Here is a 20,982-nt window from a genome sequence, read left to right as displayed (position 1 = left end):
TGGTCTTGGTCTCTCATGCAAGGGGAGATAATCTCAACATCCATCCTTTCGAGCCCTGAGAATTCTTTGTCTCAATAAGGTTGCCTCTCATCCTTCTAAATGCCAATGAGTAGAGCCCCAAGCTACTCAACCTTTCCTTATAAGAAAATCCCTCCCTACCAACAATCAATCTAGTGAACCTTCTCTGCATGTTATCCATCTCTAATATCACAGGTCAGCAGGCAAGTAATTAAATGCTTAGTGTTAACATTGTCCTTTCTCTCTCTAACGTATGGCAATAGATGAAACTAAGAAATTTAGTTGCTGGTCTAATAATTGGTTACTTTAGCAACCAATAAGTAGACTTGAGTCTTATTTCTGGCTAGTTTAAATAGTAGACGAATACAGGGATTGCTGGTCATTTCAGTACCGAATGTACTTGGTGGGGGAATTCCAGGACATTTCTTCCGGAGGAGCATGAGCTCCGAGTTTCAGAACCAGTAAGGGGTCTTGCAACACCAGGTTAAAGTCTAACAGGTTTGTTTGGTAGTAAATGCCACTAACTTTCAGAGAGCTTGATGCTCCTTCATCAGGGGAGTGGGAGATCTTTTCACAAACAGCGCATATAAAGGCACAAACTCAATTTACAGAATAATGATTGAAATGCGAGTCTTTACAGCTAATCAAGTCTTAAAGGTACAGACAATGCAAGTGGAGAGAGCATTAAGGAAAATTAAAGAGATGTGTACTGTCTCCAGACAGGACAGTTAGTGAGATTTTGCAAGTCCAGGCAAGTCACGAGGGTTACAGATAGTGTGACATGCACCCAAAATCCCGGTTGCGGCCGTCCTCATGTGTGCGGAACTTGGCTATCAGTCTTTGCTCAGTGACTCTGCACCATCGTGTGTTGTGAAGGCCACCTTGGAAAATGCTTACCCGAAGATCAGAGGCCAAATACCCATGCATGCCAGATCATCGACACGGATGCCACCATCTCACAATAGAACACCATCCACCAGGTACACATCCACACTCTTGCAACTTGGCCAGCATTGTCTACCTGATACGCTGCAGGAAAGGATGTCCCGAGGCATAGTACATTGCGGAGACCATGCAGACGCTACAACAATGGATGAATGAACACCGCTCGACAATCACCAGGCAAGACTGTTCTCTTCCTGTTGGGGAACATTTCAGCAGTCATGGGTATTCGGCTTCTGATCTTCAGGTAAACGTTCTCCAAGGCGGCCTTCACAACACACGACAGTGCAGAGTCGCTGTGCAAAGACTGATAGCTAAGTTGTGCACGAGGACGGCCTCAACCAGGATCTTGGGCTCATGTCACACTATCTGTAACTCTCGTGGCTTGCCTGGACTTGCAAAATCTCACTAACTGTCCTGGCTGGAGGCAATACACATCTCTAACTTGTGCTTAATGCTCTCTCCACTTACACTGTCTGTACCTTTAAGACTTGATTATCTATAAAGACTCGCATTTCAATCATTATTCCATAAACTGAGTTTGTGTCTTTACATGCCCTATTTGTGAAAAGATCTCCCACTTGCCTGACAAAGGAGCAGCAAGCACTCCAAAAGCTAGTGGTGTTTGCTACCAAATAAACCAATTGGACTTTAACTTGGTGTTGCGAGACTCCTTACTGTGTTTACCCCAGTCCAACGCCAGCATCTTCACCACATTTCAGAACAAGAGCAGCACCTGACACCACTGCATTGTACCACAAGGCTGAAAGCTACATTGCTTGAGGTGGTCACTGTTCAATTTATTCAGCTCTTATTGACAGTCAGCAGTCACTCATTCACACTCTACTTTTAAGTTTAGCAGCAACAGCATATGTATTGCTCCTCTGACATTATAACTGTCTCATGGTGCTTCACAACAGCATTTTAAAACAAGTAATCCACCAAATCATAGTAGTAGTATTAGGTCAGATGACCAATAAGCTTGATCAAAGACAAGTTTTAAGAACTGTCTTGGAGGACAATGCAAGTTAGAGAGGAAATTCCAGAGATCTGGGCCTATGCAACTGAAGCCATGGCACCAATGAAGTAGAAATTAGATAAACTGTTAGCATTCTCACTGTCCTCCTTGCTGTGCACAATACTTCCAGGTTTTGAGATCGAGAAATTGCACTCAGTACACCCAAGTTTGGACCAATAATGCAAATAATGATATTTGGGGAGACAGCAGCAAAGTGGTTTTGTCACTTAACTAGTAATCCAGTGACCCAAGATAATGCTCCAGGGACTTGGGTTCAAATCCCATCACAGCAGATGGTGGAATTTAAAAGCTCAATAAAATACCTAGAATTAAGAATCTAACTAGGACCATGAAACAACTGTGGCATTAAACAGAGGCATATGTTTATCTTTATTCATATTTGGGATCTGAACATTACTGGCAAGGTCAACATTTATTGCCTATCCATAACGTCAGATACCAAGAGCTCAATCTTGCTGAAAGCTTCAGCGTAGGAAGTGCAGGCACAAAATTGACAGAGAAATTAGGAAAGCAATGAAAAGATATGAAAATATATTGGCAAGTAAAATCTAAAAAGCCCAAAGGTGTTCTATGCTTTCAAAAGGATCAAAGGGATAACTAAGGAAAGAGTAATGCCATTAAAGACCAAAAAGGTAACATGCACCAGGCAGAAGAGGTGGCATGGATCTTAATGAATACTTATTATAAAAGGAACAAAGCAGCCATTTTAGTTAAGGAGGAGGAGTGTGAACTACTGGATGAAGTAAACATAGTGAGGGAAGAAATAAAAATATTTAGCATCCCTGAAAGTGGATAAATCACCAGGCTAGAATTCACTTTTGCAGTTTAGACAGATAAAATTTTATGGTGAGACAGGAGAAATATAAAAGGATCCAGAGGGGTAATTTTTTCAAACAGAGGGTGGCGAGGGTCTGGAACGAGCTACCAGAGGTAGTAGTAGAGGAGGGTACAATTTTATCTTTTAAAAAGCATTTAGACAATTACATGGGTAGGATGGGTATCCAGGGAAATTGGAATCTGGGACTTCTTAGTGGTTAAAGAAAAACAGTGGCATGAACAAGTTGAGCAGAAGAGCCTATTTCCATGCTGTAAACCTGTAATACCAGGCAGTTTATCAATAAAGTTTTTTTTTAACTATTCATGACATATTCTAACATTAAAATTTGAAGAGAATGGATGCGAGCTAGAATGTAGGAAGGAGAATATCAGTGGTGAGCATCCTTATTCTAGGCAGGAGGAGAGAGAGATGTGATTGGGAAGGCAGAAAGAAGATAGCATGTGAGAAGTGGTTAAAAACAAGCGATATGGGGATTGCATGGGAAAGTAGCATTGAGATAGATGATCAACCATAATCTAGTTGAATGGTGACCAGGCTTAAGGGGCTTAATGGCCGACTCCTGCTCCAATAATTCCTTGGAAAAGGAAGCTAGAGATAGGAAGCCAGTGGAGAAAGGGGAGATAAGCTCCTGCACTCCATGGCTCTTAATATAGCCCAGGATACGATATGCTTTATTAAAGGCTCTCTGAACCTATGCTCATGCGACCTTCAGTGATTTATGCACCTATACACCCAGATCTCTCTGGACCAGCAGTCCCTTTAGAGTTGTATTTTATATTTTGTATGGTCTCTCCACATTCTTCTTACTAAAGTGAGTCACCACACATTTCTCCACACAGAACTTCATCTGCCACCTATCTGCCCACTTCAACTTGTCTATGTCATAGAATCGTAGAAGTTTAATAATAACATAAGAACTAGGAGTGGGGTAGGCTATGGGGCCCCTTGAGCCTGCTCCACCATTCAATAAGGTCATGGCTGATCTTTTCCTGGGCTCAGCTCCACTTACACGCCTGCTCACCATAACCCTTAATTCATCTACCTGTTTAAAAATTTATCTATCCTTGCCTTAAAAACATTCAATGAGGTAACCTCAACTGCTTCACTGGGCAGGGAATTCCACAGATCCATCTCTGGGTAAAGAAGGTCCTCCTCAACTCGATCCTAAATCTGCTCCCCATTATTTTGAGGCTATGTCCCCTAGCTCTAGTTTCACCTGCCAGTGGAAACAACTTCCCTGCTTCTATCTTACCTATGCTCTTCATAATCTTATATGTTTCTATAAGATTTCCCTTCATTTCTCTGAATTTCAATCAGTACAGCCCCATCCTCTCCTCATAAGCCAACTTTCTCAATTCTGGTATCAACCTAGTGAATCTCCTCTGCACCCCCTCCAGTGCCAGTACATCCTTTCTCAAGTAAGGAGACCAAAACTGTATACAGTACTCCAGGTGTAGCCTCACCAGAACCTGAAGCAGCTGCAACATAACCTCACTGTTTTTAAACTCCATCCCTCTAGCAATGAAGGATAAAACTCTATTTGCCTTCTTAATGACCTGCTGCACCTGCAAACCATCTCCTTGAGATTCCTGCACAAGGACACCCAGGTCCCTCTGCACAGTAGCATGCTGCAACGTTTTACCTTTTAAATAATAGTCCATTTTGCTGTTATTCCTATCAAAATGGATGACCTCACATTTATCAACATTGTATTCCATTGCCAGACCCTGGCTCGCTCACTTAAGCTTTCTACATCCCTTTGCAGACTTTCAGTGTCCTCTGCACAATTTGCTCTGCCACTCATCTTAGCGTCATCTGTGAATTTTGACACACTACACTTGGTCCCTCACTCCAAATCATCTACGCAAATCGTAAACAATTATGGTCCCAACACTGATCCCTGAAGCACACCATTAGTCACTGATGGTCAACCAGAAAAACACCCATTTACCCCCACTCTTTGCTTTCTGTTAGTTAACTAATCTTCTATCCATGCTAATACATTACCTGTAATGCCATACATCTTTACCTTACGCAGCAGCCTTTGGTGTGGCACCTTTTCAAATACCTTCTGGAAATCCAGATAAACCACATCCACAAGTTCCCCATTGTTTACTGAGAACGTAACATTCTCAAAGAACCCCACCGAATTAGCCAGGCATGACCTGCCCTTCATGAGCCCATGCCGCATCTTTCCAGTGGGACAATTTATTTCCAGATGTCTCACTATTTCTCCTTTGATGATAGATTCAAACATTTTCCTTACTGCAGAAGTTAAGCTAACCAGCCTCTCGTTACCTGCCTTTTGTCTACCTCTTTTTTTAAATAGTGGCATCACATTTGCTGTCTTCTAATCTGTAGGAACAACCCCAGAGTCCAGCAAATTTTGGTAAATTACCACTAGTGCATTTGGTCTTTCCCATGCCATCTCTTTCAGTGCCCTGGGATGCAGTCTATGAGGCCAGGAGACTTAGCCATAGAGGTTACAACATGGAAACAGGCCCGTTGGACCAACTTGTGCATGTCGCCCTTTTTTCCTAAACCCCCTAAGCTAATCCCAATTGTCCGCATTTGGCCCATATCCTCTATATCCATCTTACCCATGTAACTGTCTAAATGCTTTTTAAAAGACAAAATTGTACTCGCCTCTACTACCACCTCTGGCAGCGTGTTCCAGACACTCACCATCTCTGTGTGAAAAAAATTGCCACTCTGGACACTTTTTATCTCTCCCTTTTCATCTTAAACCTATAGTTTTAGACTCCCCAACCTTTGGGAAAAAATATTGACTATCTGTTGATCTATGCCCCTCGTTATTTTATAGACCTCCAAGATCACCCCTCAGCCTTCTACACTCCAGAGAAAAAAGTCCCAGTCTATCCAGCCTCTCCTTATAACTCAAACCATCAAGTCTCAGTAGCATCCTAGAAAATCTCTTCTGCACTCTTTCTAGTTTAATAATATCCTTTCTGTAAGAGGGTGACCTAAAATGTACACAGTATTCCAAGTGGCCTTACCAATGTCTTGTACAACTTCAACAACATGTCCCAACTCCTGTATTCAACGTTCTGACCATTGAAACCAAGCATGTCAAATTGCCCTCTTCATCACTCTGTCCACCTGTGATTCCACTTTCAAGGAGCAATGAACTTGTACCCCTAGATCTATGTTCTATACCTCTCCCCAGTGCCCTCGCGTTAACTAAGTCAGTCCTGTCCTAATTCGATCTACCAAAATGCATCACCTCGCATTTATCTAAATTAAACTCCATCTGCCATTCCTCAGCCCACTGGCCCAATTGATCAAGATCCTGTTGCAATCCTAGGTAACCTTCTTCACAGTCCACTCTGCCATCAATCTTGGTGCCATCTACAAACTTACTAATCATGCCTCCGAAATTCTCATCCAAATCATTAATATAAATGACAAATAACACTGGGTCCAGCACTGATCCCCGAGGCACAGGGACCCTTTTGAACTTTTATACCTTCCTCTTTACAGTTCACATCATCTTCAAAAGCCACATCATTAATGATTTTTAATGACAAAAAAAATCTGTCTTAAAGTCAGTCATTAGCAGAAAGATCAAAAAGAAAGTAAAGACCAGTGTTTGTCGAGCATCTTTCACTGTTGGAATTGCAGCTACCAATTTGCATGCAGCAAACTCTGAGAATCAGCAGTGTGAGAATGATCAAACAATTGTTTTTGCGTATATTGACTGATGAATAAATATTGGCCAGGACACCAGGGAAATATGTCCTACTCTTCTTCAAAATAGTGCCATGGAATCTTTTTTCACATTCACCTGACAAGCAGACAGAGCCTGGATTTAATGTCTCAGCCAAAAGAAAGAGCCCTGACAGTGCAGCGCTGAGGGGGAGTTCTGCTATGGAGTGCCAGCCTTGATTCTTGTGCTCAAGTCCAAGACTGGAACTTGAACATTCAATTTCTGACCCAAAAGTGAAAATACTAGCCAGTGAGCCTGAGCTGACACAACTAGATGGGAGTGAGCAGGACAGAACCACAGAACATATGAGAAGAACAACTGGGAGAAAGCCACAGCTGGCACACAGGGAGAGGTGTGACCAGGAGAGAACCACAGCTGGCACACACCAGGAGAGAGGCAGATCTGATGCACCAGGAAAGGTGTAACCAGGAGAGAGAAGAGGGAGAATGCAAAAATGGGAAGGAAAAATCAAAGAGGAATGATGAAGATGGCCAGAGGGGCAGGGAGAAGTTAGGGTACAAGGAGAATGGAAGTGAAAGAGCGATACACTGACAATCAATTTCTTTTCGTAATATGTATCAGAAGAGTTTGACACCAGCAAGCTACAGAAGGAGTAAGCCAACTGGTTGCTCGAGCCTGCATCACCATTCAGTACGATCAAAGCTCATCTGATCAAGGCTTTAGCCCCACTTCCCTGGCTGTCCCTTCCTTTGGTTGACTCCTTTGCCAATCAATAATCCATCTAACTCACCCTTGAATATATGCAATGATCCAGTCTCCATTATTCTCTGGGACAGAATTCCAAAGACTAATGACTGTCTGAAAGAATAAATTCCTCCTCCTCAGTTTTAAACAGAAGATCCCTTATTCTGAAACTGTGCCCCCTAGTTGTAGATTCATCTACAAAGGGGAACATCATCTCGGCATCTACGTTGTCAAGCCTCCTCAGAATTGTGTCAATAAGGTTACCTCTTGTGCTTCTAAACTCCCAATGATTTTCGGCCCAACATGTTAAACCTCGCCTCATAAGCCATCCCCTCCATTGTAAAACTCACCCAAATGAACCTTCTTTGACTGCCTCCAATACATGTATTTGCCTCCTTAAATAAGGAGGCCAAAATTATACAAGAATTCTAGATGCAGTCGAACCAATGCCCTTTACATTTGCAGCAAGATGTCCCTACTTTTATATGCCATCCGCTGTGCAATAAAGACAAACATTTGTTTCTATTTGCTTTCCTAATTACTTGCATGCTAACATTTTATCATTCATGGACTATACCAAGACACCCAGACCTCTACCACAGCAGACACAACAAAGCAAGAGTACAAGATACTATACAAGAGTACAAGGATTTTATAATTGCTTGGAATAAAATTATTTAAGATCATACCTCAACTTCTCCTTCATCAAGCTCCCCATCATCCTCATCTTTTTTCCTCTCACGAAATGAATCCTGTCTGTCTCTTTCAGACTTTCCCTCTTCAAATTGACTTTTTTCCATTTCCCCCTCCTTTGGTGAATCACTACTTTTCTCCTCTGTACTTTGCTTCTCACTGTCTTCAGTCACAGTCCCTGGCTGTTCTTCAGGAACCTCCTCATCATAGTCCAATTCATGTTCATCCAGGTCCCTAATGACAGAGGATGCTTCATCCTTGGAATCATTCGCAGCCTCCTCATCAGCCTGAGAATCCTGCTTCTCAGAGACAGCCTTTTCAGTTTGTTCAGCATTGCAAACTCTTTTTGGACTTGTAACATTGTCTCGGTCAGATTCTGCATCCAAGTCTTTAGGTGGCTCCTCATTATCGCCGTCATTTCCACTCTCTTCACTGTAATCTCCTTCCTCTCTCAACTTTTCCTCCTCCTCTTCCACCTCTGATTCGTGGGTTTCCCCATCGTCCCGACTCCCCTCATTGTCAGGTTCACCAATACTGTGATTCTCAGCATCACTGCAATGGTCATTATCCTCAGAGTCATTGCATTCTCCATCATTGTCTGAATGTTTGCCTATATCCACTTCATCATCGTTTTCGTGCCCTCTCTCAAGCAAAAGATCATCATCTTCAGAGAGTTGGTCCTCTGGGGAACGAGGGTCACGATCAGGACTATCAGGGACATCCATTGGAGAACAATGTTATTCTGTTACAAGAGAAAAGTACGTGAATATATTTCACCCACAGGGTGCTCCGCCATTTTCCCCATTTTATTGAGTTCACTATGAATTTAAGCATATTAACATTACACTAAATTTTCAGACTCAAAGTTCCACAGCAAGCTGAATAGTCAATACTCTTAAAATTCAGTCACAGGTCTATCAACTTTCTACAAAATCAAAACACATATATCCCAAGGGGAAAGAGCAGAAATTTTAAACTAAAGAGCATTTTACAGCCTAATATAAAAGGAAAATACTGCGGATGCTGGAATCTGAAACAGTAAAAGAAAATGCAGGAAAATCTCAGCAGGTCTGACAGCATACGTGGAGAAAAAATACAGCCAACGTTTCAAGTCTGGATGACCCAGTGTCAGAGTGAGAGCTAGAGTCATAGTTACAGCCATTTGAAGTGCATGATGAGAAGTGTCAAGAATGAACTAAGGCAGCAAAAATACTCTTTAGCCAAAAAGCAAAGCGGCAACCTAGAATAGACAGCTTGGAAACCAAGCCAATTACATCTTAGCAAGATAACAAGCAGGTGGGTCATCCAGTGCTGACTTACAGAATTAACAATGGGATCAAATTTAAGAAAGGAGGGCCAGAATCAGCAGAATCAGAACTGAAGGAGACAACAACATCGGTGCAGTCAACAAATTGTATCAATGCTGTTCAGGGAGAGAGGGGTAGAAATTTCCCAGAGCTAAGAAACATCAAGGGCAGCAAACAATGGCAGGAGTTAACAGGTCAACAAACAGTAGTGGTAAAGTAGGGCCCAGTCGACATCAGGAAATTAGAGGTGCGTGTAGCAAGGGTAATTCAGTAATCATGGGGCCTTCAATCACACTTCAACCTTCTCTGTTCTGAGAAGAACAAACCCAGCTTTCTAGTCTCTCCATAACTGAAGTCTCTTATCCCTGGTACAACGCCAGTAAATCACTTCTGTACCTTCTCCAACACCCTGGCACGCTTCCTGAAGTGTGGGGCCTAAAACTGGATATCATACTCCAGCTGAGGTTACAGTTGATCATTTCTCGCAAGTTAAAAAGTTGTATTAGCTCAAAGGAACAGCTAATAAAGTTGTCAACAAATGTAGTGAGCCTGAGGATTGGGTGCATTTTAGAATTCAGCAAAGAATGACTGAAAATGTAAAGAAAGAGAAAACAGAACATGAAAAGTAAAAGAGGGAAATACAAAAACAACTGTGAAAGCCTCTACAGGAAATAAAAAGGAAAGAACCAGCAAAGGCAAACATGGGCCCAGTGCACACAGAGACAGAATTATAATGGGGAATGGCTGACAAACTAACAAATATTTTGCATCTGTGTTCATGGAGGAAGTTACAAAATCCTCCCAGGAACACTACAGAATTAATGGACAAGCAAGAATGAGGAACTGATAGAAACTCATTCATAAAGAAGTAATACTAGAGAAATTTATGGAATAAATCCCTGATGTTCTGCATCTCAAAAGTATTTAAAAATACAATGCTGTCATAACTCGAGTAGTATTCACCAGTAACAGGTGCTGTTATCAATGCAAAAAGACCATCTGCCTATCACACAAATAAATAATGTGATGAATGAATTTCAATGCCAGTGCAACGTTAAGTATGTAGGTTAAATGTCTCAAAGACTGGCATGGGTCATATCAAACAGCCTGTCCATTGCAAAATGGTTGGGACAAGATACAGACCATACCCAAACCACCTGTATTTGGAAACTCAAAACACAAAGTCCAACATTTGATGCAAGTCTGTGATTGGACAACATTTGCTAGATAATCCTCAGTGTGCTAAGAACGAATGTGTGACAACCAATTTAGGATTGTCATTCATGCTCACAGAGTGGCGCATTTATGCATACTGGAAGCTACATATATTATTACACAGAGCCCTGCTCCTTACACACAGAAAGAACAGGTACACACATTGTGCTTACTTCAGCTGAACAAATGACAGCCATTTGCTGAATCAGGGTCAAGCTGCCTGGTTTAAATTTCAAACAATTATTGAATCATGTCAGTCACTATCAATTGGTGCATTCTGCATGGCAACACTTCTACCAGAGTCCATTTGCCAACCAATCAGCATTCTCTTCAGTACAAATTGTTGTTCTCCCCTTATACTGGTATTCTTCCAACATGCCTTGATGAGTCGAGTATGAAAATCTTCACCATGTCTCTTTTTCTCAGCAATACCCAAGTATTGAATGAGATGGCTGTAGAGATAGTGGATGCATTGTTGGTCAAATTCCAAAATTCCAGAATCTGGAATAGTTCCTGCAGATTGGAAGGTAGCAAATATAACCACACTATTTGAAAGAGGAAATGGGGAACTAGTCTTGTTAGCCTAATATTAATCATATGGGAAATGCTAGAATCTATAAAAGGATGTGGAAAATATTGAAACTGAAAATAATGACTGGGCAGAGATAATATGGATTTATGAAAGGGAAATCATCTTTGACCAACCTGTTGGGAGATTTTTGAGGGTATAATTTGAAGAATAGATCAGGGGGAGCTGGTGGATCTGGTGTATTTGGATTTCCAGAAGGCTTTCAATGAGATTCCACACAGTTCGGGAGTGAATAAAATTTTAACTCATGAGATTGGGGCAAAAAACGGATATGGATGAAGGATTGGTTAGCAGACAGAAAGCAGAGTAGGGATAAATGGGTCATTCTCACATTGGCAGGCTGTGACTCTTGGGGTTGAACAAGGGTCAGTACTTGGGCCGCAGATGTTCACAACCTAAATCCATGTGTGGATTCACTGCAATATTTACAGGTTTGCTGATGACACAAAACTAAGTGGGAATGAGAGTTGTGAAGAGGCTTCAAGGGGATTCAAAACAGTTTAAGTGATTGATCAAGAACATGGCAGATTAGGATATAATGTGGAAGATGTGAAGTTATCAACTTTGGTAGGAAAAAAAATCAGTCACGACATTAAAGAAGCTATAAAAATAAATAACTAAGGTGATATCAGAAGTTAGAGAGACCATCAATAACTTGTACAGCAAAGCAAATAAAACATCTTAAAGATCAGAGAAGATGGGGGCTCTTTTCTCTGTTAAAGACAAAAATTAGCAGATAATCTGATTGAGGAGTCTTCAAATTATGAAACATTTTGATGGGGTGAATGGTGAAAACATGTTTTTATATGTTGGGTTCAGAACTCAGGACATTAAGAAAGATCCTCACTTACAAATTCAATAAAAATCTATAATTAAATAGTATAATGGCAATCATGAAACCATTACTGATTGTTGTAAAAACCCATCTAGCTCACTAATGTCCTTTAGGGAAGGAAATCTGCTGTCCTCACCTACATGTGACTCCAAACCCACAGCAATGTGGGTGACTCTTAACTGCCCTCTGAAATGATGTAACTAGCCATTTAGCTCATGGGCAATTAGGGATGGACAATAATTGCTGGCCCAACCAAAGATTCCCAAATCCCATGAATGAATAGAAAAAACTCCTCCAGTAATGGCATCTAGCATACTTGCTATTTTAATTGCTCCACAACCAATAGCTATGCCTTCAGCTGCCTCAGTCCCAAGTTCTGGGATTTCCTTGCTAAACTTCTCTCCTGCTTTTACCAATTAATAAGAAGATCTTGGCTGACTTTTGACCCCAGCTCCACACTATTGTCCAATTCCAAAACTGCCAGATTGCCTTAAGAATCCAAAAATCTATTTCAGTTTTGAATATATTCAATGACAACACATCCAAAGATTTACAACCTTGATTGAAGAGATTTCTCCTCATCTCAGACTTAAATGATCTGCCCTTTAATCTGAGACAATGCTCCCTAATTCAAGGCACTCCCACCAAAAATACAACTTCTCACCACCTACCCTGTCAAACTCCTCAGAATCTTACTATTTTTGTGAGATTATTTCGCAAGCTTCTAAACTTGACAGTAAAGGCCCATTCTCTTTAACCTCCATGGCACAGTAACACAGTGGTTGGCACTGCTGTCTCTCAGCATCAGGGACCCAGATAACTGTCTGTAGGGAGATTGCACGTATCTGCATGGGTTTCCTCCCACAGTCCAAAGACATGTAGGTTAGGTGGATTAGCCATGGTGAATGCATGGGGTTATGGGGATAGGCCTGGGCAAGATGCTCTTTCAAGAGTCAGTGCAGACTCCATGGGCCAAATGATCTCTTTCTGCACTGTAGGGATTTTATGATTCTATAGTGGCCCTCTCATAGTCATCACACCCAAACAGCTTAACTTTAACTTAGTGCTACCTTGTTCTGGATTTTCCTACTGGAGAAAATAGTTTTGCTCTTGTCTACTCTATCAATCCTTTACTTAGCTTTAACACAACAATTTGCACCTACACAGCTCCTTTAATGTAATTAAATGTTACAAAGTGCTTCACAGGAGCATTATCAAACAAAATCTAAAACCCAGCTACCATAAGGAGATATGATGATCAAAAGCTTTCTCAAAGAGATGGATTTAGAAAGTGTCTAAAGGAAATGGTCGAGAGGTTTATGGAAGGGAAGCTCTTTGGGCCAAGAGCATAGTCACAAATGATGGAGGAATTAAAATATGGGATGGTGAAGAGGCCAGAATTACAGGAAACTGAGGTATTGTTTAACTGGGAGTCAATGTAGGTTACTGAGCATAGGGGTGAAGGGGGAACAGAACTTGATGCAAGTTATCTTTTAAAAAACATTTAGATAGCTACATGGGTACAATGGGTATAGAGAGATGTGGGCCAAACATGGGAAATTGGGATTAGTTTAGGGGTTTTAAAAACAGGGCGGCATGGACAAGTTGGGCTGAAGGGCCTGTTCCCATGCTGTAAATCTATGACTATCTTGAAGTTTATATGAACAATAGCTAAAGATATTCCTCATTCAAGTTAAATATCTCAAGAAAATCAAGAAGATTTATCAGAAATGGATTCCCTGGACAAATTCATGTTTTCTTTGATCAGCTCATACTTGCCTAAGCGTTCAGCTACTCTGATTATTATTATTCTAAGTATGAGCTGATTCCACAAAGCTCCCTTTAAATGATTTTATATTTACAGGTCTGTAGTTTCCTTGTTTCTTTTCGTCTTTTCTAAGCCATTTGGACAGCATAGTGGCATCATGGTTAGCACTGATTTGATTTATTGTCACATGTATTAGCATACAGAGAAAACTATTGCTTCTTGCGCAAAGCATACTGTTCATAGAAAAGGAAACGAGAGTGTGCAGAATGTAGTGTTACAGTCATAGCTTGGGTGTCCTCACAGGATATTCCTTAAAACTACTAGAATCAAAGACAGCACCAGGGATCCAGGTTCAATTTCAGATTTGAGTGTCTGTGTGGAGCTTGCACATTCTTCTGTGTCTGTGTGGCTTTCCTCCGAGTACTCCAATTTCCTCCCATAGTCCAAAGACGTGCAAGTTAGGTGATTTAGCCATGATAGGTCTACAGGATTAGGAGGGGAAGGCCTGCATGGGTAATCCTTTGGAGAGGCAGTGCAGGCTCAATAGGCTGAATGGTATGTTTCTGAATTGTAAGAATTCTATAGCTTCTGGCTGTGGAACATCTGAGAATAAAATAGCAACTATGCAAATTCCAACTGAATTCCAGTCATCGACTTTTATATGTCCTGTTTCGGTCCTTTAGTTATTGATTTGAATGGCAAGACTCAAAACAGAACAATGTTTATGTTCCCTAATGCATGTTCAAGTTACTTTCACTATCTAAGCAGCACTGAAGAATACAATTGTGTACAATGGAAATATATACAGTACATATACACCATCCAAATTCTCAAGGTTTTTTAAAGGGGGTTAATTTAGAAGGAAATGTTTCATCTATGTTCAGCACTTGAAACAGTCCACAATATTCTAACACTATGTTGACCCTGAGTTCATTTCAGCAGTCAAGCATATTTTAGCGAGGAGGGAGTGTGGGAAAGAAGGAAGAATCATAGAGTCCCTACAGTGCAAAAGGAGGCCATTCAGCCCATCAAGCCTGCACTGCCAACAATCCCACCCAGGCTCAATCTCCATAACCCACATTGTTACCCTGTTAATCCCCCTGACACTAAGGGGCAATTTAGCAGGACAATCAACCCAACCCAAACACACTTGGACTGTAGGAGGAAACTCACACAAACATGGGTAGAATGTGTAAACTCCACTAAGTCACCCAAGGCCAGAATTGAATTCAGGTTCTTGGTCATGATGTGCCAGCGCTAACCACTGTGCCACCCCACTAAAGGTTCATTAAAGATCAAGGCCAAAAGTTTTCAAAAGTGCAGACATCTAATCTCATGGTTCCAGCAAGATGATCAAGCATCTATTCATCTGGATCCACTATCCTAAATATCCTATGTTTCTGTTCCAACTCAAAAGACATTTTCTGGAATAACAGAAATCAGGGCACAGGGCTGCTGAAGTTTGTCAATAATTGCAGAAGAGCCCTAAGACGATAAATTTAAACACTATTGCCAAGCAGGGGCATGACAATCACATAGCAAGGAGTGTGGGGGCAAAAGAAAGACAATTTAAAAAAATCTCCAATGGACAAATTTTGAACTCAGTTCTGGAATCTCTGACTGTTTTGCCGACAAAACCTTTCAATAAGTTGTAATTACAAAGCTGACTACCAGATGTAATAGATCTGCATCTATTTTGTGGATTTGGGAGCAGGTTATTTTGCAGCGTGCAGTACTCTTTGTTCCATCACCACCCTCGATTTCCTTCTCTCTCGAGGCTGTTAATTACTTCATGGGCCCCATGCACCTCTCTTATTTTGTGCAATTACGCATTTTTCATGTCTGTGCCTGACAATGGATACTGACAAACGAATGTGTAGCATTACTGTTAACGCAGATTCCCCCCCATAGTCAAGACCCAGCACAACGAAGGACAAAGAAAATTACAGCACAGGAACAAGCCTGCATTGACCATGCTGCCCAACTTAATTAAAACTCCCTATCCTTCCAGGGACCATATCTCTTCAATCCCATCCTCAGAAATGCACCCTTCTACTGCTATACTCTGTCTTCTATGACCGAACCAGTTCTGCATGCACCATGCCAGCTCTGATCCCATGCGTCTCCACCTATGCACCAGTCTGCTTTCAGGGGCCTTGTCAAAGGCCTTACTGAAGTCCATGTAGACAACATCCACTGCCCTACCCTCATCAATCATCTTTGTCACTTCCTCAAAAAACTCAATCAAGTTTGTGAGACATGACCTCCCCTTCACAAAATCACGTTGACTCTTGCTAATGCATCCACTTATTTCCAAGTTGGAATAAATCTTGTCTCAAAGAATGCTATTTCAAAGAATCCTCTCCAATAATTTCCCTATTCAGGCTCAACGGCCTTTAATTACCTGGATTATTCTTGTTACCCTTCTTAAACAAAGGAGCAACACTGACTATTCTCCAATCCTCTGGGACCTCCCCTATAGCCAATTAGGATATAAAGATTTCTCTCAAGGCCCCAGCAATTTCCTCCCTTGCCTCTCTCAGTATTCTGGGGTACATCCCATCAGGCCCTGGAGACTTGACTATCTTAATTATCTACCTTTGAGCAGCACAGTAGCACATGGTTAGCATTGCTGCTTCACAGCTCTAGGGACCCGGGTTCGATTCCCGGCTTGGGTCACTGTCTGTGTGGAGTTTGCACATTCTCCTCGTGTCTGCGTGGGTTTCCTCCAAGTACTCCAGTTTCCTTCCAAAGATGTGCGGGTTAGGTTGATTAAGGGCAATTTTTAGCATAGCCAGTGTCCTGAAATGCAAGGTTAGAGGGATTAGCGGGTAAATATGGAGGGATATGGGTTAGGGCCTAGGTGGGATTGTGGTCGGTGCAGACTCGATGAGCCGAACGGCCTCTTTCTGTACTGTAAGGTTTCTATGATTTCTATGATTAATGTTTCTCAAGAACCCCAATACCACCTCCTTTTTGATTTCAACATGACTCAAACTATCTACGTTTTTTCCCAGACTCATCATTTACCAAGTCCTTCTCTTTGGTGAATACCAACGCAAAGTACTCATTTAATACCTCACCCATTTTCTCTGGCTCACGCATAGGTTCCCTCCCTTGTCCTTGAGTGGGCCAACCTTCTCCCTGGCTACCCTCTTGCTCTTTATATATGTATAAAAAGCCTTGGGGTTTTCTTTAATCCTACTGGCCAATGGTTTTTCGTGACCCCTTTTAACCCCCTCCTTCCTCCTTGCTTAAGTTTCTTTCTACTTTACTTGTATTCCACGCTTGTTTTGTGTGTTCCCAGCCTCCTAGCCTTGACAAATGCTTCCTTTTTCTCTGACTAGGCTCACAATATCTCTCATTATCACAGACTATTTCCTCAGGTGGATGTAGCTGTCACTAGGGGGCATAACTATAAGGTTCATGGTGGGAGATATAGGAGAGATGTCCGAGGTAGATTCTTTACTCAGAGAGTGGTTGGGGTGTGGAATAGACTGCCTGCTGTGATAGTGGAGTCGGACACTTTAGGAACTTTCAAGAAGTTATTGGATAGCTCGATCTTGGGTTTGGACATAGCTCGGCACAACATCGAGGGCCAAAGGGCCTGCACTGTGCTGTACTGTTCTATGTTCTATCCTTACAGGACTACTGGTCCTGAATCCCTACCAGCTTACACTTGAAAGCCTCCCACATGCCAGATGTTGATTTGCCCTCAAACATCCGCCCCAATGTACATTCTCCAGTCCCTCCCTAATATTGTTATAATTAGCCTGCCCCCATTGTAGCACCTTTACTTGAGGACTAGACTTATCTTTATCCATCAGTACCTTAAAGCTTACAGTGGTAACTGTTCCCAAACTGCTCCCCAACTGAAACATCCACAACCTGGCCGGGCTCATTCCCGAATACTAGATCCAGTATGGCCCCTTCCCTTGAAACAATTTCTACGTTCTGTTTCAAGAAGCCCTCCTGAATGCTCCTTACAAACACTGCCCCATCCATGCCCCTAGGATTAAGTGAGTCTCAGTCAATGTAGGGGAAGTTAAAATCTCGTACCACAACAATCCTGTTACTTCTACACCTTGCCAAAATCTGCCTTCATATCTGTTCCTCTACCTCCCACTGGCAGTTCAGCAGCCTATAGTAAACCCCTAACATTGCAACTGCATCCTTCCTATTCCTGAGCTCTACCTATACTGCCTCGCTGTATGAGCTCTCCGTGGTGTCTTCCTGCAGTACAGCTGTGATATTTTCCCTAACATGCAGTGCATCCCCCCACCCCTTTTACATCCCCCTCTATCCTGCCTGAAACATCTATATCTTGGAACGTTAAGCTGCCAATCCTGTCCTTCCCTTAACCAAGTCTCTGTAATGGCAACAATATCATAGTTCCTAGTACTAATCCAAGCTCTAAATTCATCTGCCTCACCTGTTACACTTCTCACATTGAAACAAATGCACTTCAGTCCACCAGACCCTCTGTTTAGCAACAATACCCTGTTTGCTCTGAGTCTTACTGGCCCTACTCTCTGGTTTCTCTTCAGCTAATTCACCTTTGCTTTGGTTCCCACCCTCTGCCAAACTAGTTTAAATCCTCCCATGTGACGCCAGCAAACCTCCTGGCCAGAATATTTATGTCCTTCCAGTTTAGATGCAACCTGTCCCTCTTGTACAGGTCCCACCTGCCCTGGAAGAGACCCCAATGGTCCAGATATCTAAAACCCTCCCTCCTACATCAGCTGTAGGAGACCAGAAGTCACTGATCTTCTGAGAACAGTGGCTTAGGTTTCCCATCCGATAAGGGGCTTTAACAACCAAATCAAACGTCTCCAACTTACCTGGAGAGCAAATATTCAGCACACTGGAAATTGAATTTGGATTATCATGGCTTGTATATGCGATATCATACCAACAGTACATTTTTCAGTGGGCAAATTAAAATAGATCAGTGTGCCGAAGTTCCATTTGTGAAGTCAGTCAAATACAATTAGGTCACAATACAAAACAGATTCAGCCACTAACCAACCCGCAATCTAGCAGCTAACTGAAATTAAACATGTAGCTTCAGACCAACCTGGAAAAACACAAAGCAGCTCAACAATAAATCTTGCAACTTACTACGTAAATGGTCCAAAATGCTCATTGTCTTCAGCCGAGATACTTGAGATTTGACAAGCGCACACAGTCACTGCTAAAGACTCCACAGAGCAACTTAGTCACTTGCATTATTATATAAGCTCCGTTGTTCATTTAAACAAAATGAAGAACTTCTCTCAGAGGGGAGTAAATTTGTGAAATTCTTTACTGCAACGAGCTTTTGAGGCTGGGTCGTTAACAATGTTCAAGGCTGAGACTGACAGATTTTTAATCAGTAAGAGAATCGAGGGTTATAGGGATAAGGGAGGAAAGTGGAGTCAAGGATTATCATATCAGACCAGTTGCGATCTCATTGAATGAATTTAGCAGACTCGATGGGCTAAATGATCTACTTCTGCTCCAATACTGAAGTCGGGCCAAAGGGCCTGTTTCCATGCTGTAAACCTCTATGACTATACATCTATAAAACACTGTACGACTGAGCCACTGTGTCAGACTGTATCGTGTTTACGTTAACGATAGGGATTCTGGACGATGAGTGACAGTGAAGGAACTCCTTTAAAGCACTGCATTTGTACAATAGAATTAAAGTACCATTCACCTTAGCACATTTCTTTTCAAATTTGTTAGAAGTTTGCACTATTTCATTTCTCTAATCTAACAAAAGACTTGAAAAAGGCAAGTCTGTCAAAACATTTCACTATCTTTTGGGCTGAAGTTCATCCATTTCCTGAATTTGCCAATAGTCCAAATAAAGTTAACTTTTCCCGTGTCCAGTACATGCTTGTGCTTCACGTTTAAACCATCCGCAGTGTGGATAAAGCTTATATAGATGGTCTTGCTGCAAAACTTCAATATTGAGAAAGTGTGACTTTAGACAGCACAGATCCTGGGACCCCTCACTGCAAATATGAGGGTTCCTTGGGATCCTGGCACTTTTCTCCGAAATCTGAACTTGTTTGACTGGACACAGTGACCACAAACTGCTGCCGACGAGAGGGCAGGGGGTGGGAACTCACCTCACCCCGGGGAAGGCAGCAGGAAGACTGTAAGGAGCTGTGGATGAGAGACAGGGCTCTGCCAGCATTTACAGGAACCAGTCTGAACACAAGGCCAACTTGGGAGATGGGAACTGAGGCCTCAGGCCTGCACAAAGTAGGGGGAGCGGCCACTGTTCAGACAGGGGCTCACTCCAGCTCAGTGCTGCCCCAGAGGAGTGAATGTGAGCCAGCTCTCCCGGCAGCCAGGCCGTGCTCAATCCCACTCCCAGGCCCAATATGTGCGAGGCGCCCGCTGCTCTCACAGCACCGCCGGCCCGGCCTACGGAGAGGCCTGGACCATGCTGGCCTACTCTCCCGTTCCCGCCCATGAGGAGATAAGGCAGCGCAGGCCGAGGCCTAAGGGCCGGGTTCGGGGCCGAGGGGAGGGGGGGTTGTTTGCCGCGAGTGTGGGTCCCCCGGCTCTCTCTCACTCACTCACCTGGCTGGCTCTGGTCTCGGGGCCGGGGCCTGTGTGTGTGAGGGGACGGGGTTTGGGGGGGGTGCTGCCGAGGCTGTCGGCCCCCGGCTCTGTCTCTCACTCACCTGGCCGGGCTCGGGCTGGCTCTTGGGGCTCCGGGCTCGAAGCTGCAGGCTCGGGGCTCGAGGCCGGGCCGGGTAACCAGGGTAACGGCGGGAGCGCGAGGCCGGGCTCGGGGCAGCAGCGAGCGCGCGAGCCGGGCAGCGCCGCCATTAGCGGCCGCCCATTGGCCAGGGGGCAGTCAGCTGACCGCGCGCGGGCCCCGCCCCCTCACTCACCGGGCGGAATGGCGGCGGTTCCTCGGGCCCGGCTCGGTGCGGCCGGCCAAGCAGGTAGGCCGCGGGGACAGGCTGGCACCGCGAACCCGTTAGAAAGCACACAGCAAACCGACCGCCATTACTCACATCCCATTGGACACCTCTGATCAGCTGACCAGGAACTTCACAGAGGGAGGCGGGCTCAATTTCCAGATCTAGTCAGAGTAGTGGGAGTCTCCCCGGGGTGAGGGCTGTCACCCTAGGCGCCCCGGGGTGAGGGCTGTCACCGTACGGCGCCCCGGGGTGAGGGCTGTCACCGTACGGCGCCCCGGGGTGAGGGGTATCACCGTACAGCGCCCCGGGGTGAGGGCTGTCACCGTACGGCGCCCGGGGTGAGGGCTGTCACCGTACGGCGCCCCGGGGTGAGGGGT

At 43.4% G+C, this 20,982-nt stretch overlaps 1 protein-coding gene across 11 annotated transcripts in view; it reads right to left on the bottom strand.

Moving 5' to 3' along the window:
• zc3h18 (zinc finger CCCH-type containing 18) overlaps positions 1 to 20,705 on the bottom strand; it is a 179,616-nt gene extending 158,911 nt beyond the window's left edge. For 7 of the 11 annotated variants that reach the window (XM_080186636.1, XM_080186640.1, XM_080186643.1 and 4 more), the window contains exons 1-2: positions 20,360 to 20,509; positions 7,959 to 8,704 (exon numbers count right to left, since the gene is read on the bottom strand). In XM_080186636.1, the coding sequence (XP_080042762.1) occupies positions 7,959 to 8,687 (729 nt within the window). In that variant the 5' untranslated portion in view covers positions 8,688 to 8,704; positions 20,360 to 20,509. Of the gene's footprint in view, positions 1 to 7,958; positions 8,705 to 18,797; positions 18,926 to 20,255; positions 20,309 to 20,359; positions 20,510 to 20,572 lie in introns of those variants that run through there. The other 4 variants (XM_080186637.1, XM_080186645.1, XM_080186638.1 and 1 more) reach the window with 4 other exon arrangements.
• Between the last annotated feature and the right edge of the window lie 277 nt (positions 20,706 to 20,982).

This window comes from Carcharhinus amblyrhynchos, chromosome 4 (genome assembly GCF_965287045.1).
Source record: "Carcharhinus amblyrhynchos chromosome 4, sCarAmb.v2.hapA, whole genome shotgun sequence".
NCBI lineage: Eukaryota > Metazoa > Chordata > Chondrichthyes > Carcharhiniformes > Carcharhinidae > Carcharhinus > Carcharhinus amblyrhynchos.
The sequence above is the reverse complement of the archived record's forward strand: the minus strand, read 5'-3'. Positions and strand labels throughout refer to the sequence as shown.